Source organism: Rattus norvegicus, chromosome 1 (genome assembly GCF_036323735.1).
Source record: "Rattus norvegicus strain BN/NHsdMcwi chromosome 1, GRCr8, whole genome shotgun sequence".
Lineage (NCBI taxonomy): Eukaryota > Metazoa > Chordata > Mammalia > Rodentia > Muridae > Rattus > Rattus norvegicus.
Window position 1 is genome coordinate 87,050,976 of NC_086019.1, and position 18,959 is coordinate 87,069,934.

An 18,959-nucleotide genomic window follows, 5' to 3' on the forward strand; every position below is an offset into this window, starting at 1 on the left:
CTAGGAGTTCTGCAGGACACACTGAGTAGGATGACAGAACCTGCATCCCACCTGTGCTGAAGGGATCAAGGATAGTCACATTTGACTTGACCATGACTGCTCTTACCCTAGACATTTGACTGCAGTTGTTGCAGAGATCTCCAGGGGCAATATCAAGATACACACCCAGAACTCAGAAAATTGTTTCTCTGAGCCCTGTACTTTTCTTGGAGACTGATTTCTATTCCCATCCCTACTAATCTGGAGCTCTCTCCCTAGATTCTGCTCTGGTCCACTGACTGCTTCCTGTATCTGAAAATATCTTTCCACCTGGGAAACCTGTAAGTGTTCTCTTTTCTGGCATTTTTCATAGAGAAAGACAAGACTACTCAGACAAAGGGCAAAGGTTACCCACGAAGACCAGAAAGGACATAGACTCATACAACACACATATCAGCAAACACATAATGCTGGAATATTGCTTTGAAACCCCCTGTGGGAAGAGGAGCCCACAGTTTTTTCCAGTACACACCTCTTCCCAACCCTGAGGACATGAAACTCCTACCCAATTGCACCTGGGCCTCTTCTCTATATACAGAATTTAATGGGTAACATAAGTGGGAAAAAGATTCATCTTCATCACTAGTCATCACTCAGCTGTTTTCTCTATATCCATCATAAACATCACTGTCAACTTTCTGCTGGAAGTAAAGAAATCCCACCTTGCCATAGCACAGAGAAGAAAGGGCAGACTGGATGCCCAGCTGAATCCTTGTGTCCCTAGAGCAGTCTGTCTTTGGTGCTGACCAACCCAAGGTCAGGATAGAGCAGGTATCCACCCTGGGATCAGATGTTGTTCTCTGAGGGCATGGAGATGCTAATCAACTCCACTGCTCAATGTATTGCTTGAAGCAGAAACATAAAAGGAAGTTGAGAGGGATGTGGGACATGACTCAGAGTGGAAGGGACAAAGCAGTCCCTTGGGCATAGACCCACCACACACAGCCTCTTATATCTGGGAAGTGCTCCTGCCTGAGAGGACACTCAGCTTACAAGGAGAAAGGACAACAGAGGCTATTGTTGTGTAGGATAAACTCTTCTCCTCAGAGGCAAGACGTGAGAAGAGAGATGGGGGTTTCCTCTGTGCTTCTCTGCCAGGGCTGTGCCCCATGGCAGGGGATTCTGCTCACAGGTAAGAGTGTCCACTCTGACTGTGGGGGTGGAGAGGAAGTCAGAGGTATGCTGGAGTCTCCTGAGGAGGACAGAAGCCCAAAATTATACTCAAGGATGCTGTTTGTCCTCATGACACAGAAGGTCTAGTGAGGGACAGAGGCTCAGCAGACAGAAGCTCTAAGCAAACAGGGGGTTCTGAGAGTAGAAGAAAAGCCTCAAATGTTCAATATTCACAGTCAATAACATTGGCTTTCAAAGTTTTGAAGACTACCGTTCCCAATCATGACAGGGTTATTCTCTAAATAGAAATCAAACAGGGGTCAGTGAGCTAGAAAGCTCAGTGTGTGCAGATATGCAAGCTGAATCCAGTCTTCAGCTCCCACATAGTAGATGGAGAGAACAAACTTCTGCTGGCTCTTTGCTCTCATCACAGATGTTGTGGCATGCCCAGGAACATGCTGACACTTGAGAAACGTGCCTCCACACAGGTTTGCAGCATACACCTTCACACAGGCACACTGAGACACCTCTCTTCAGAAATATACATATACTGGCCCATACATATACAGCCATCCAATTAGACAAGATGGATGAAGCAAAGAAGGGCAGGCTGACAGGAACCGGATGTAGATCTCTCCTGAGAGACACAGCCAGAATACAGCAAATACAGAGGCGAATGCCAGCAGCAAACCACTAATCTGAGAATAGGACCCCATTGAAGGAATCAGAGAAAGAACTGGAAGAACTCGAAGGGGCTCGAGACCCCTTATGAACAACAATGCCAAGCAACCAGAGCTTCCAGGGACTAAGCCACTACCTAAGGACTATACATGGACTGACCCTGGACTCTGACCTCATAGGAAGCAATGAATATCCTAGTAAGATTACCTGTGGAAGGGGAAGCCCTTGGTCCTGCTAAGACTGAACCCCCAGTGAACGTGATTGTTGGGGGGAGGGTGGCAATGGGGGGAGGAAAGAGAGGGGAACACCCATAAAGAAGGGGAGGGGGAGGGATTAGGGGGATGTTTGCCCGGAAACCGGAAAGGGAATAACACTCGAAATGTAAATAAGAAATTCTCAAGTTAATAAAAAAAAGAAATATACATATACAATAATAGGCAAATGTAAGAGCATTAAATTTCACTTGATTATAATTACTGTTGTTAGCTCCAAACCTGGAAACGATGTAGATAAACCATAGAGACATACTTAGCTTCTTCTGTGCTTCCTTCCTTCTCCTTTCTTTATGTTATCCACTGGTGTTTGCATCTTTTCCAGAAACTGAAGTTTCCAAAAAGGATAGATTAAACCCTGTCCTCAGAAAACCCTGACTTTAGTGGATCAAAAGTTAGATTATCTGGAAGATGATGTAAAGGGTTGACTTGTTGCACAAAGGGATCAGAGAACAAAATTCAGAAAGTAAGTATCCTCTAGAACAGGAAGTCAGAGAGGTATCACTCCACAAAATATAGGAATATTACATGGTGAGCCATGCAGGCAAATGAGCAGAGAATTGCATAGAGAGTTGACAACACAGTGTGAGACTCTGAGGGAATGGAACTCATGTTGCTCACCTCCATTAAGGTCAACACACCTGGCCCCAACGCCTAAGCCAAGTGATGATCACAGCTGCTCAACATTGATGGTTTCTCTCTCTTTCCTCTTTAGCCTCCTTCTTAACCTGCTGGCACCTGTCCACCACTTCCCAAGTCACCATTGAACTAGTGCCACCTCAAGTGGTTGAAGGAGAAGATGTCCTATTCCTTGTTCACAAACTGCCAGAAAACCTTATTGGCTTCTGCTGGTACAAAGGGTCACCAATTATAAAACATGGCATTGCACTGTATGAAGCAAACACTAAAGTAGGTGTGGCAGGGCCCATGTACAGTGCTAGAGAGACATTGTACAGAAACGGGTCCATGTTGATCCACAATGTCACCCAAAAGGACACAGGATTCTACAGACTACGAATCTTTAATAGACATCGAGATACTATGTTAACATCCACATTCCTCCACGTGAATCGTAAGTGATTCTGTGAACTCTGGGTGCTGTTGGGTTGTTGTCATTCCACTAAACATTCACAGGCATGTCCAGCCTGGCCTATCCCTACCTTACTCTACATTGCATCTTATGTTGAGGTTTGAGCACTTAGTTCAGGACACAACAGCAACAGATCAGAATCTTTCATTTGATTTATCCAGCTTAAAGAAAAGTGAATACATGCTGCATAACTCAGCCAAAATGATCAGGGTTTGTCTAGACTCTTGGGTTCTTAAGAGGAACGTGTCCTTGAGAAAGACCTTTAGGGAATCAGCATTGGGCATGATTGAGGAAAAGTGGGATGATCACAAAGAGTTGAGGACTAGGAAGACCTAGTTCAAGACTCTTGCCCCAGATTGAACTTCTAATGGGCCTGAGAACCTTTTCAAAGGTTGAGTTTTGATTTCCTATTGGCAGGGGACAGCGATTTTGAGTAGTCAATGTCTTTTGCTTTGTTTTGCACAAGGCTTGTGTACTGCTATGAGAGCCACCATTAAGTAGGACTAAGGACATCTCTAGTGACTCGGCAGGGAGAGCATAGCTAGACATTAACTACCTGTCCTGATAGGCTTATGAGACTTGCAGGAAAGTCAGGGTCTCTAAAAAGAGGGTCAGAACACATAGGTCCTCCTGAGAAGTGTTTATCCTCTGGGATCCAAGTCAGGGAATTCTCTCCTGCAGGCAAATAGAACAAACTCTGTTTATGTGAACAGCTCCCCAAACATGAGCTGTAGTTTTCTGAGTTGTCATTAGAGGAGGGCATACAGAAATACAGTCAACACTCGAAAAGGTATTTGCCGCAACCTGGAATTTACGTAGTACCCAGGATCCATCAATATTTCTATCAACGTGGAAATCACAGAAATGGAGTTCTCAGACCTACTGTCTGCTTAATTTGTCTGCTACACTGCCAAAGGACCATATTCAATTATCCTTTGATCTATTTCCTTTGAAAAATATATGATAGCCAAGAAGAATCCATTAGACAGAGGTCCAAGGCAACTCAGAAAGACCAGTGAGCTCACGGGCAGACAGCTCAGCAAGTAGAGGAATGGGGAGCATTCCCTTGAAATCTTGCACAGGATGAAAGAGCTCAAGCTTTTTCCAAGAATGAGGTCACCTCCATGTGCAGAACATTTCTCCTTGAACATAATCCTGACTGTTGACTCCAGTGAGAATAGACGTGTCTCCTTCCCCACACCTTATTCAGGTGGGCCCTTTGAAGCCTTATGAACATCCCTGTGGAATTCCATCTTTTCAGTGCACTGAGAACACAGAGCAGACTAGTGCACAGCTGAGTTGCTATGTCACACATTGTGAAGAGTTTCCCTTTTGGGTGCTAACTGACTAAGGCCAGGACACAGCAGAGATAAGCCCAAGGGCTAAGATAAGATAAGGGTCATTTTCTATTATCTCAGGTCACAGGGATGGTCATCAGCCTTGGTGCTCGCTCTATCTTCTAGAGAACTGAAAGAAAATGAGGGTAGAGGGACATGCACAGCACTGAGAGTGGAGGGGACGTAGCCATGTTTTTTATAGGGAAATACACTCAGACCATATGACTCTTGAATATGATCCTTTCTGAGGGAGGTTCAGCTCAGAGAGTGGAAAGACAAGAGAACTGGGGTGCTGTGCTGGAGCAGACATGCCACAGAAGAACAGAACAACCAGGCTACAAAGACAAGGGGTATCCTTTTTACACTCTGCAAAAAATGAACACACGTCAGGGGCTCATGCAGACATTCGAGGAGACCACACTTTATAAAGTGTGAGAGGAGAAGACTTACATACTGTCTGGAGTCTCCTAAGAGGCACGTAGATCTGAGTGGAATCTCAGGGTTTGTAGGGCCATGACAGAGGCTCAGCAGCACTAGGAAGTTCCTACTGAATAAGAAGTAAGTTGATGGGGAGATTGTTTTTGCCCAAAGTTAGTCAGCATGACCACAGTATACTGAAGGCTGTTGTCCTCAGCTGTGACATCCGAAATAAGAAACCAAGGTGATGTTGACCAGTGACATAATTGAGTGAATATATGCATTTGATTCATATTCTGATAAGCTGAGACTAATGAACAGAAGTCTCTGACCTCCATGTAAGTAGTGTATCCTGTATCCACTAACCCACTCTGAACTAGTCCTTATATTATGTTCAAAGTAACACATAAATATAATCTGTAAGTAAATGTAAAAAAAAAATCAAAGCAAGTGAAATGATCCATTACTGTGTCCCGTAACCTAGGATTTTTCTTAGGAAAATCCATTGGCATACAAAGTCCTGCAACATCATCCATTCATTTATTCTCTACATATGTCTGGGTTTTTTCTAAAAAGCATTTTTTCAATATGAAAAAAAATCAAAGTTCTTATGATGCCCAGTCCCAGTGGACTGAAAGACAGATCAGTAAAAAAAAAATGTACAGGTGACATCAGGTGTTGACTAGAACTACAAGACACAGAGAACAGCAAGTCAGAGAGTCAAGACTCATGATCTATAGTGGAAGAGACTAGGAGGCATAACCCCAATGCCAAACTACATTGAATGGAGCAGAGATCTAAGGACAGTGAGTCAGGGCCATGTAGACACCTGAAGAGATCCAGCAACAAACAATGGAAAACAGTGCAGGCACACAAAGCTGGATGGGGAGAGAGAGAGAGAGAGAGCCAGGATAAGTAATGAGTATACCTGCTCAGGACAGTGTCTCATTTTACCAAAATACAAAGGCCCCAATTAATCAGATCTCTCTCTTCACTTCTAGTCTTCCTTTGGAACTGCGGGCACCTTGTTGCCTCTGGCCGACCCAGTATTGAAACACTGCCACCGATTGTTCAAGATGGGAAGGATGTTGTTCTACAGGTTCGCAATCTCCCAGAGAATCTTCTAGGCTTTGCATGGTTCAAAGGGATGACCCAGGCCACAACACATCTAATTGGTCGATACATAATAGAAGAAAATCCAAGTTTTTCATTTGGACCTGCAAGCAGTGGTAGAGAGAAATTGTATACTGATGGATCCCTGCTGATTGAAAATGTCACTCAGAAGGATGCTGGATTGTACACCCTAGGAATTCTGGGTACAGATATGAAGAGTCAAGAAGCACATGGAGAAATCCAGGTGGAGAGTAAGTGACTTCCTATAATTGTTTTCCTATAATTGCATTCAGTACTAGGTGGGGCTTAGAAACACAGGACTGTTATGCCCAGCCTGTGCCTCCCTCCTGGAAGTTTGAGCACTTAGTACCAGAGAAACATGGAGAGACAAATGGCCATAGATCAGACTCCATCTTCTGACTTTGCCTGCATGAAGAGTCACCTTGATGGTAACTCAGCCTAAGATGTCAGGTTCTACCAGTCTCCCGGGGCTCTAAAACAGGAAGCCCAATCACTGTCATCTTTCAAAGGTTGGGGAACGTATTTCCAGCCCTCCATTCTTACTTCCTCTTAAAGATGACAGGGAATAATGGGTTCTTTTTTTTTTTTTGCTGTCCATGTCCAATTGCAATGTTTATTAGCTCCAAATTGAGATTACCATAAATAAAATCCAGGAACTGGTACAGAGACGGTGGAAGAATACTGTCTATTGGCTTGCTTATCATGGCTTGTTCAACCTGCCCTTTTATGTCACCTAGGGTCCCAACAGGGATGGAACTGTTTGCAGTGGTGCAGACCCTCCCACATCAATCTTCAATCTAATAAATATATATACAGGCTGGCCGACAGACCAATTTCTTGGTAGTGTTTTCAACTGAAGCCTTTCAAAAGGACTCTCCATTGTGACAAGTTGACATAAACCATCCAACCTAAGACTACAGCCTCTTCAAAGACCTTAGACTGCCTAGACTGCTCCAAGCCCTTACACAACACCACTCCTGTGGGCTTCCAGGAGCAGCAAGACCCCTTAAAGGTGAAGTCAGGAATTGACTGGAGACACGAGAGAAATTTAGAAAACAAAACAAACAAGCAAACAAACAGGAAGTGAAAATCCAGGGCCTGCAGAATTCAAGATAGGCATCACCTCAAACCGTAGTGTGCATGAGTCTGTGTAGTGTCTGACTGTGCTGAGAGGAAGTGGCCATGTCTGCATCTAAGGGGCACATCCATGCAGAGGAGGCAATATTCGGGGACACTGAGTGAGTGAAGGAGATCGTGTTATTCACCTTCTTTAAGTAAGATAGATACATCCTCACCTGCCTCTCTAGGAAAAGTGAACAACCCATCTGCTCAGAACAGAGGTCACCATCTTCGCACCAAGCACAATGAGCTACATTATGGCCTTTTCTCTTTCCCATTCCAGGTCTTGTGTTTCAGTGCTGTAACTCTCTGACTCCTGCCAAAATCCTGGTTGAACCTGTGCCTCGGCATGCTGCTGAAGGGGAAAGTGTTCTTCTCCTTGTTCATTATCTGCCAAAAGAGCTGATATCCTTTACCTGGTACAACTCAATGTATACGGTCCCAACATTTAAAATTGTAAACCACCATGTAATTGGAAATATCACCACCTGGGGGGATGCATACAGAGGAAGAGGAATGCTGTATGTCAGTGGATCCCTACTGCTCCAGGACATCACTAAGGACGATGCAAGAATGTATACACTAGAAACTTTAAATATAAATAACAAGGTTGAAAAAGCACATGTGCAGTTTTATGTAAATGGTAAGTGACTCGTAATGGCCTCTGGCTGCTGGGTATTACTTATCCTACTTCAGACACTGGATTGTCAGGATTGGATTATGTCCGTTCTCTCCACTGCTGCATTGTGTCTCCATACTGGAGTTTGAGCACTTCCTGTAGGACGCACACTGGGTAGACAAACTGCAGTAAATCAGAATCCCTCACCAGTTTCTACCTCCACAGAGAAGAATGTGTGTGGGAAAAAATTCAACATGAGAATGTCAGCTTTGGTGCAGACTCTTGGGAGTTCTCACCATGCACATGGCCCCAAGGGAGACCTTGAGGAAGTTAAACAGTCACTGGATTAAAGAGCACCAGGAAGCCCCTGCTCCAAAATATTGGCTCTTGCTGGACTCTAAGTGACACTGGAGAGCTTTCTGCCAATGCTTGGTTTTAATTTCCTGTTGGAGCTGACAGGAAACAAGGCTTTGCTGACTGTCTAAGTCCCACAGGGTGTAAGACCAGTTGCATACTCCCATAAAAGTTGGAATTTTGTAGGCCACATGTGAATCTCCTTCTCCCGAGACTCAGTGAACAGGTACCAGGACATAATCTAACTGTTCTGATGCACTTAGGAGACTTACAGAAAAGTCAGGTCCCCCAAAGGGAGCAAGATAGGTGACAGTTCTCCAGGTAGCTCCTTGTCCTCATGGGTCCAGCATAAAGAATTTTCTTCCTCTATTAAATAGTAATGCATACTTTTGATTTGAGCATCTCCTCCCTCCCAAGGTCAGGCCATTGCCCATACCTAATCTTAACTTCACATAAAGCAGTGACCATTTATCACATGTTTTCTTACACGGGAACTAAGACATAGGAAACACAGTATGTGAATCAGGGAAACACAGATCTAACTTCTCCCTGAGGGAGGCTTTTTAAAGTATTCACTAAAGAGGGGATGCTGGAGCTCTCTGAAAGATTTTTGTCATCTGGTCCCCTTCTGTTTTTTTTCACAGAGCCTGTGACACAACCCTTCATTCGAGTCGCCAATATCACAGTCAAAGGGAGCAGATCTGTGACCTTCTCCTGTGTTTCACCTCACACTGGAATCTCCATCCATTGGTTCTTCAATAATCACAATCTGAAGTTCACAGATAGGACAAAGTTGTCTCCATCAAAGTGTGGACTCAGAATAGATGACGTTAGAAGAGAGGATGCTGGAGAGTACAAGTGTGAGGTCATCGACAGAGCTGGTAAAGGAGTGGTCAGCCAGCCAGTCAGGTGGCCATGATGAATGAGAGCCCCTTCCTCACTTCCTACAATAGGGTGGAATAAAACAAGGAAGAGAATTATGCGATGAAAATGCTCAGTTACTACTCAGGGGCAGCCAGCATGGTGAGGCATTCCTGTGATCCTGGGATACACATGTGTTTAAGAACAAGGTAGGATTTAAAGCAAGACTCTGTCTCCAACGTGAAAACAAAGACATCAATAGAATAAACAGAAGCACAAAGGCATCAACAGCTTAGGTTGTATATCAAATACATATCTAACCCTAAGAATCAATGAGAATTAATTTCAGGAGCCCCCCAAACTTCAGGATGCATTGAGTATGCTTTCAAAACCATACAGTGTTTGTTTAAAGATAAATGCATCCTTTGCATGCCACCTAATCCTGCTGGGACTAGACGCCCCAGGGTGGAGTGGTACCAAATGGGGGGGTTCCCTTCTCTGAGGAGAAGGGGAGGAGCAATGGAGGGAGGGGTTTGTAAAGGTAGCACTGGGAGGAGAGAAAGGAGAAGTGATGTAATCAGGATGGTAAGTGAATTTTTGAAAAGAAAAAAAGACTCCTACTGATCTCAAACAGGCTCTTTTTTTTTAAATAAAGGCCAATTGTCACTTTTCCCTTGTCTTTCCTTGATTTTATTTCTTCAGATGGTTCTCTTCCTTTGGCTGGAGGATCTTAGCAAAAGCTTGTGTTACTGGGGTAACACATACTCTGGAAGACTATTCAAAAAGATATCAACACTAAGTTATTAGAAATCAACAAAATAATGTGCCCATACATTTGAAATGTTAGTATATACTTATTAAGCCATAGTGGCTGGATTACAATAAATTTTTGTCGTCAGCATTGACCCGGAGTTTGGGTTTTGCTAGATCTAAGTGGACCCCCATAACAATAGAACTTAAAAGATTTTTTAAGAACCCAGATGCCCTTCAACAGAGGAATGGATACAGAAAATGTGGTACATCTACACAATGAAATATTATTCAGCTATCAAAAACAATGACTTTATGAAATTCGTAGGCAAATGGTTGGAACTGGAAAATATCATCCTGAGTGAGGTAACCCAATCACAGAAAAACACACATAGTATGCACTCATTGATAAGTGACTATTAGCCCAAATGCTTGAATTACCCTAGATGCCTAGAACAAATGAAACTCAAGACGGATGATCAAAATGTGAATGCTTCACTCCTTCTTTAAAAGGGGAATAAGAATACCCTTGGCACGGAATAGAGAGGCAAAGATTGAAACAGACACAGAAGGAACACCCATTCAGAGCCTGCCCCACATGTGGCCCATACATATACAGCCATCCAATTAGACAAGATGGATGAAGCAAAGAAGTGCAGACCGACAGGAGCCGGATGTAGATCTCTCCTGAGAGACACAGCCAGAATACAGCAAATACAGAGGCGAATGCCAGCAGCAAACCACTGAACTGAGAACGGGACCCCCATTGAAGGAATCAGAGAAAGAACTTGAAGAGCCTGAAGGAGCTCGAGACCCCATATGTACAACAATGCCAAGCAACCAGAGCTTCCAGGGACTAAGCCACTACCTAAAGACTATACATGGACTGACCCTGGACTCTGACCCCATAGGTAGCAATGAATATCCTAGTAAGAGCACCAGTGGAAGGGGAAGCCCTGGGTCCTGCTAAGACTGAGCCCCCAGTGAACGTGATTGTTGGGGGGAGGGCGGCAATGGGGGGAGGATGGGGAGGGGAACACCCATATAGAAGGGGAGGGGGAGGGATTAGGGGGATGATTGCCTGGAAACCAGGAAAGGGAATAACACTCGAAATGTAAATAAGAAATACTCAAGTTAATAAAAAAAAGTTAAATTAAAAAAAAAGATTTTTTAAGTAAGATATTGAAGCACACCTCCAGACATCCACACACAGGAACATACAATGCAGGAAATCAAGTGTGGCAACATAAGAGTCACCCAGGGAATGTTGGTCTTAAAGACATGAAGAAGACATGGAGGTAGCTGGAGTCTATGCGCGCTGCCGCGGGTGAAGCCAGAGGAGTAACCCGAATCCCACATGTTTGTAAATGAACCCAGGATGTGCAGCATTACATTGTTTGCACTGCTGGAGCCTGGCTTTTGTCTTCTGCAGATTGTGGCTGTACCCTGTCTCTTCCCTTTTGAAATAAAAAAGGTACTTTACTTTTAATATTACAGAAGCACATAATTGGGAGATTTTTAACTTCCTGTGTTTTCTTTTCTAGTTTTTAAAAATTTTTTATTAGATGTATTTCTTTACTTACATTTCAAATGCTATTCCCCTTCCCAGGTTCCTGTCCATACGTCCCCATTTCCTCCCCTCCCACTCCCTCATATGAATATTCCCCCTATACATCCCTCTTATTGCCACCCCTATGTTCCCCTGCACTGGGGGTCCAACCTTGGCAGGACCAAGGGCTTCCCCTTCACCTGGTGCCCCAACAAGGCTATTCTCTGCTACCTATGCAGTTGGAGCCCTGGGTCAGTCCATGTATAGTCTTGCAGTAGTGGTTTAATCCCTGGAAGCTCTGGTTGGTTGGCGTTGTTATTTTTATGGGGTTTCAAGTTCCTTCAACTCTTTCAATACTTCCTCTAATTCCCCCCAAGGGGGTCGTGTTCTCAGTTCAGTGGGTGGCTGATAACATTGACCTCTGTGTTGGACATGCTTTGGATGTCTTTCTCAGGAGAACTCTGTATCTGGTCCCTTTCAGCATGCGTTTTTTCAATTCTTTAACAGGAAATCTTGGATTTGTTTTTTTTTAAAAGAACTTTAAATAAAAATACTGGGTAAATTTAATGGTCCATTTTTACAAATATAAGAATTTATGAACCTATGGGACATTTTTTCTGTCTATTAACTTGAGTATTTCTTATTTACATTACAATAGTTATTTCCCCTTTCCGGTTTCCAGGCCAACATTCCCCTAACCCCGCCCCCTCCCCTTCTATATGGGTGTTCCTCTCCCCATCCTGCCCCTACTACCGCCCTCCTGCCAACAATCATGTTCCCTGGGGGTTCTGTCATGGCAGGACCAAGGGCTTCCCCGTCCACTGGTGCTCTTACTAGGCTATTCATGGCTACATATGCAGTTGGAGACCAGGGTCAGTCCATGTATAGTCCTTGGGTAGTGGCTTAGTCCCTGGAAGCTCTGGCTGCTTGGCATTGTTGTACATATGGGGTCTCGAGCCCCTTCAAGCTCTTTCAGTCCTTTCTAAGATTCCTTCAATGGGGGTCCCATTCTCAGTTCAGTGGTTTGCTGCTGGAATTCGCCTCTGTATTTGCTGTATTCTGGCTGTGTCTCTCAGGAGAGATCTACATCCGGTTCCTGTCAGCCTGCACTTCTTTGCTTCATCCATCTTATCTAGCTTGGTGGCTGTATATGTATGGGCCACATGTGGGGCAGGCTCTGAATGAGTGTTCCTTCTGCCTTTGTTCTAAACTTTGTCTCACTATTCCCTCCCAAGGGTATTCTTGTTCCCCTTTTAAAGAAGGACTAAAGCATTCGCATTTTGGTCATCCTTCTTGAGTTTCATGTGTTCTGTGCATCTAGGGTAATTCAAACATTTGGGCTAATATTCCCTTATCAATGAGTGCATACCATGTGTGTTTTCTGTGATTGGGTTACCTCGCTCAGGATGACATTTTCCAGTTCCATCCATTTGCCTATGAATTTCATAAAGTCATTGATTTTTGATAGCTGAGTAATATTCCATTGTGTAGATGTACCACATTTTCTGTATTCATTCCTCTGTTGAAGGGCATCTGGGTTCTTCCAGTTTCTGGCTATTATAAATAAGGCTGCTATGAACATAGGGAGCATGTGTCTGTGTTATATGTTGGGGCATCTTTTGAGTATATACCCAAGAGAGGTATAGCTGGGTCCTCAGGGAGTTCAATGTCCAATTTTCTGAGGAAACTCCAGAATGATTTCCAGAATGGTTTTACCAGTCTGCAATCCCACCAACAATGGAGGAGTGTTCCTCTTTCTCCACATCCTTGCCAGAATTTGCTGTCACCTGAGTTTTTGATCTCAGCCATTCTGACTGGTATGAGGTGAAATCTCAGGGTTGTTTTGATTTGCATTTCCCTTATGACTAAAGATGTTGAACATTTCTTTAGGTGTTTCTCAGCCATTCGGCATTCCTCACCTGTGAATTCTTTGTTTAGCTCTGAACCCATTTTTCAATAGGGTTATCTGTCTCCCTGTGGTCTAAATTCTTGAGTTCTTTGTAAATTTTGGATATAAGCCCTCTATCTCTTCTAGGATTGGAAAAGATCTTTTCCCAATCTGTTAGTTGCCATTTTGTCCTCACAACAGTGTCCTTTGCCTTACAAAAGCTTTGCAGTTTTATGAGATCCAATTTGTCGATTCTTGATCTTAGACCATAGGCCATTGGTGTTTTGTTCAGGAAATTTTCTCTAGTGCCCATGTGTTCGAGATGCTTCCCCACTTTTTCTTCTGTTAGTTTGAGTGTATCTGGTTTGATGTGCAGGTCCTTGATCCACTTGGACTAAAGCTTTGTACAGGGTGATAAGTATGGATTGATCTACATTCTTCTACATGTTGACCTCAAATTGAACCACGGCCATTTGCTGAAAATGCTATCTTTTTTCCATTGGATGGTTTTGGCTCCTTTGTCAAAAATCAAGTGACCATAGGTGTGTGGGTTCATTTCTGGGTCTTCAATTCTGTTCCAGTGGTCTATCTGTCTGTCTCTGTACCAATACCATGCAGTATTTATCACTATTGCTCTGTAATACTGCTTGAGTTCAGGGATAGTGATTCCCCCTGAAGTCATTTTATTCTTGAGGATAGTTTTAGCTATCCTGAGTTTTTTGCTATTCCAGATGAATTTGCAAATTGTTCTGTCTAACCCTCTGAAGAATTGGATTGATATTTCGATGGGGATTGCATTGAATCTGTAGATCGCTTTTGGTAGAATGACCATTTTTACTATATATTGATCCTGCCAATCCAGGAGCGTGGGAGATCTTTCCATCTTCTGAGGTCTTCTTCAATTTCTTTCTTCAGAGGCTTGAAGCCCTTATTGTACAGATCTTTTCCTTGCTTGGTTAAGTCACACCGAGGTATTTTATGTTATTTGGGACTATTATGAAGGGTGTCGCTTCCCTAATTTCTTTCATGGGTTATTTCTCTTTTGTGTAGAGGAAGGCTACTGTTTTATTTGAGTTAATTTTATACCCAGCCACTTGGCTGAAGTTGTCTATCAGCTTTAGTAGTTCTCTGGTGGAACTTTTGGGATCGCTTAAATATACTATCATATCATTTGCAAATGGTGATATTTTGACTTTTTTTCCAATCTGTATCCCCTTGACCTCCTTTTGTTGTCTGATTGCTCTGGCTAAAACTTCAAGAACTATATTGAATAAGTAGGGAGAGAGTGGGCAGCCTTGTCTAGTCCCTGATTTTAGTGGGGTTGCTTCAAGTTTCTCTCCATTTAGTTTAATGTTAGCAACTGGTTTGCTATATGTGGCTTTTACTATGTTTAGGTATGGGCCTTGAATTCCTATTTTTTCCAGGACTTTTATCATGAAGGGGTGTTGAATTTTGTCAAATGCTGAGAAAGCATTTGACAAATGAAATGATCATGTGGTTCTGTTTTTTCAGTTTGTTTATATAATAGATTATGTTGATGGTTTTCCGTATATTAAACCATCCCTGCATGCCTGGAATGAAGCCTACTTGATCATGGTGGATGATTGTTTTGATGTGCTCTTGGATTCGGTTTGCCAGAATTTTATTGAGTATTTTTGTGTCGATATTCATAAGGGAAATTGGTCTGAAGTTCTCTTTCTTTGTTGTGTCTTTGTGTGGTTTAGGTATAAGAGTAATTGTGGCTTCATAGAAGGAATTCGGTAGTGCTCCATCTGTTTCAATTTTGTGGGATAGTTTGGATAGTATTGGTATGAGGTCTTCTATGAAGGTTTGATAGAATTCTGCACTAAACCTGTCTGGACCTGGGCTCTTTTTGGTTGGGAGACCTTTAATGACTGCTTCTATTTCCTTAGGAGTTATGGGGTTGTTTAACTGGTTTATCTGTTCCTGATTTAACTTCAGTACCTCGTATCTGTCTAGGAAACTGTCCATTTCCTGCAGATTTTCAAGTTTTGTTGTATATAGGCTTTTGTAGTAGGATCTGATGATTTTTGAATTTCCTATGAATCTGTAGTTATGTCTCCCTTTTTATTTCTGATTTTGTTAATTTGTACACACTCTCAGTGTCTTCTCATTAGTCTCACTAAGGGTTTATCTATCTTGTTGATTTTCTCAAAGAACCAACTTTTGGTTCTGTTCATTCTTTCTATGGTCCCTTTTGTTTCTACTTGGTTGATTTCAGCTTTGAGTTTGATTATTTCCTGCCTTCCACTCCTCCTGGGTGTATTTGCGTCTTTTTTTCCTAGAGCTTTTAGGTGTGCTGTCAAGCTGCTGACATATGCTCTTTCCTGTTTCTTTCTGCAGGCACTCAGCGCTATGAGTTTTCCTCTTAGCACAGCTTTCATTGTGTCCCATAAGTTTGGGTATGTTGTACCTTCATTTTCATTAAATTCTAAGAAGTCTTTAATTTCTCTCTTTTTTTTTTTGTTTTGGCTTTTTTTTTTGTTTTGTTTTTGTTTTTGGAGCTGGGGACCGAACCCAGGGCCTTGCGCTTGCTAGGCAAGCACTCTACCGCTGAGCTAAATCCCCAACCCAATTTTTTTCTTTATTTCTTCCTTGACAAGGTTATCATTGAGTAGAGCATTGTTCAACTTCCAGGTATATGTGGGCTTTCTTCCCTTATTGTTATTGAAGACCAGGTTTAGCCAGTGGTGTTCTGACAGGACGCCACATGGCATCATTTCTATCTTTCTGTATCTGTTGAGGACTGTTTTTTTTTTTACATCCCCCTAACCCCTTTCTCTTTCCTTCTTTATGGACGTTCCCCTCTGCAACCTCCCCCCATTGCCGCCCTCCCTGCAACAATCACGTTCACTGGGGGCTCAGTCTTAGCAGGACACAGGGCTTCCCCTTACACTGGTAATCTTACTAGGATATTCAATGCTACCTATGAGGTCAGAGTCCAGGGTCAGTCCATGTATAGTCTTTAGGTAGTGGCTTAGTCCCTGGAAGCTCTGGTTGCTTGGCATTGTTGTTCATAAGGGGTCTCGAGCTCCTTCAGGCTCTTCAAGTTCTTTCTCTGATTCCTTCAATGGGGGTCCCGTTCTCAGTTCAGTGGTTTGCTGCTGGCATTTGCCTCTGTATTTGCTGTATTCTGAGTGTATCTCTCAGGACAGATCTATATCTGGTTCCTGTCGGCCTGCACTTCTTTCCTTCATCCATCTTGTCTAATTGGGTGGCTGTATATGTATGGGCCCCATGTGGGGCAGGCTCTGAATGGGTGTTCCTTCAGTCTCTGTTTTAATCTTTGCCTCTCTATTCCCTGCCAAGGGTATTCTTTTTCCCCTTTTAAAGAAGGAGTGAAGCATTCACATTTTGATCATCCGTCTTGAGTTTCATTTGTTCTAGGCATCTAGGATAATTCAAGCATTTGGGCTAATAGCCACTAATCAATGAGTGCATACCATGTGTGTTTCTCTGTGATTGGGTTACCTCACTCAGGATGATATTTTCCAGTTCCAACCATTTGCCTACGAATTTCATAAAGTCATTGTTTTTGATAGCTGAGTAATATTCCATTGTGTAGATGTACCATATTTTCTGTATCCATTCCTCTGTTGAAGGGCATCTGGGTTCTTTCCAGCTTCTGGCTATTATAAATAAGGCTGCGATGAACATAGTGGAGCACGTGTCTTTTTTATATGTTGGGGCATCTTTTGGGTATATGCCCAAGAGAGGTATAGCTGGATCCTCAGGCAGTTCAATGTCCAATTTTCTGAGGAACCTCCAGACTGATTTCCAGAATGGTTGTACCAGTCTGCAATCCCACCAACAATGGAGGAGTGTTCCTCTTTCTCCACATCCTCGCCAGCATTTGCTGTCCCCTGAGTTTTTGATCTTAGCCATTCTCACTGGTGTGAGGTGAAATCTCAGGAATGTTTTGATCTGCATTTCCCTTATGACTAAAGATGTTGAACATTTCTTTAGGTGTTTCTCAGCCATTCGGCATTCCTCAGCTGTGAATTCTTTGTTTAGCTCTGAACCCCATTTTTTAATAGGGTTATTTGTCTCCCTGCGGTCTAACTTCTTGAGTTCTTTGTATATTTTGGATATAAGCCCTCTATCTGTTTTAGGATTGGTAAAGATCTTTTCCCAATCTGTTGGTTGCCGTTTTGTCCTAACCACAGTGTCCTTTGCCTTACAGAAGCTTTGCAGTTTTATGAGATCCCATTTATCGATTCTTGATCTTAGAGCATAAGCCATTGGTGTTTTGTTCAGGAAATTTTTTCCAGTGCCCATGTTTTCCAGATGCTTCCCTATTTTTTCTTCTATTAGTTTGAGTGTATCTGGTTTGATGTGCAGGTCCTTGATCCACTTGGACTTAAGCTTTGTGCAGGGTGATAGGCATGGATCGATCTGCATTCTTCTACATGTTGACCTCCAGTTGAACCAGCACCATTTGCTGAAAATGCTATCTTTTTTCCATTGGATGGTTTTGGCTCCTTTGTCAAAAATCAAGTGACCATAGGTGTGTGGGTTCATTTCTGGGTTTTCAATTCTGTTCCATTGGTCTATCTGTCTGTCTCTGTACCAATACCATGCAGTTTTTATCACTATTGCTCTGTAATACTGCTTGAGTTCAGGGATAGTGATTCCCCCTGAAGTCCTTTTATTGTTGAGGATAGTTTTAGGTATCCTGGGTTTTTTGTTATTCCAGGTGAATTTGCAAATTGTTCTGTCTAACTCTTTGAAGAAATGGATTGGTATTTTGATGGGGATTGCATTGAAACTGTAGATTGCTTTTGGTAAAATGGCCATTTTTACTATATTAATCCTGCCAATCCATGATTATGGGAGATCTTTCCATCTTCTGAGGTCTTCTTCAATTTCTTTCTTCAGAAGCTTGAAGCTCTTATTGTACAGATCTTTTACTTGGTTGGTTAAATTTACGCCGAGGTACTTTATATTATTTGGGTTTATTATGAAGGGTGTCGTTTCCCTAATTTCTTTCATGGGTTATTTCTCTTTTGTGTAGAGGTAGGCTACTGATTTATTTGAGTTAATTTTATACCCAGTCACTTTGCTGAACATTTTTATCAGCTTCAGTAGTTCTCTGGTGGAACTTTTGGGATCGCTTAAATATACTCTCATATCATCTGCAAATAGTGATATTTTGACTTCTTCTTTTCCGATCTGTATCCCCTTGACCTCCTTTTGTTGTCTGATTGCTCTGGCTAGAACTTCAAGAACTATATTGAATAAGTAGGGAGAGAGTGGGCAGCCTTGTCTAGTCCCTGATTTTAGTGGGATTGCTTCAAGTTTCTCTCCATTTAGTTTAATGTTAGCAACTGGTTTGCTGTATATGGCTTTTACTATGTTTAGGTATGGGCCTTGAATTCCTATTCTTTCCAGGACTTCTATCGTGAAGGGGTGTTGAATTTTGTCAAATGCTTTCTCAGCATCTAATGAAATGATCACGTAGTTTTGTTCTTTCAGTTTGTTTATATAATAGATTATGTTGATGGCTTTCTGTATATTAAACCATCCCTGCATGCCTGGGATGAAGCCTACTTGATCATGGTGGATGATTGTTTTGATGTGCTCTTGGATTTGGTTTGCCAGAATTTTATTGAGTATTTTTGCGTTGATATTCATAAGGGAAATTGGTCTGCAGTTCTCTTTCTTTGTTGTGTCTTTGTGTGGTTTATGTATAAGAGTAATTGTGGCTTCATAGAA

General features: G+C 42.5%; 1 protein-coding gene across 1 annotated transcript; it reads left to right on the top strand.

Annotated features, from left to right (window-relative positions):
- The first annotated feature begins 270 nt into the window (after positions 1–270).
- Psgb1 (pregnancy-specific beta 1-glycoprotein) lies at positions 271–9,706 on the top strand. Its single transcript, NM_021677.3, has 6 exons — positions 271–320; positions 2,431–2,571; positions 2,821–3,177; positions 5,951–6,313; positions 7,486–7,845; positions 8,820–9,706. Exons 3-6 carry the CDS (start codon positions 3,033–3,035, stop codon positions 9,092–9,094), a joined length of 1,143 nt encoding a protein of 380 aa, NP_067709.2. The 5' UTR covers positions 271–320; positions 2,431–2,571; positions 2,821–3,032; the 3' UTR covers positions 9,095–9,706.
- The last annotated feature ends 9,253 nt before the right edge of the window (positions 9,707–18,959 follow it).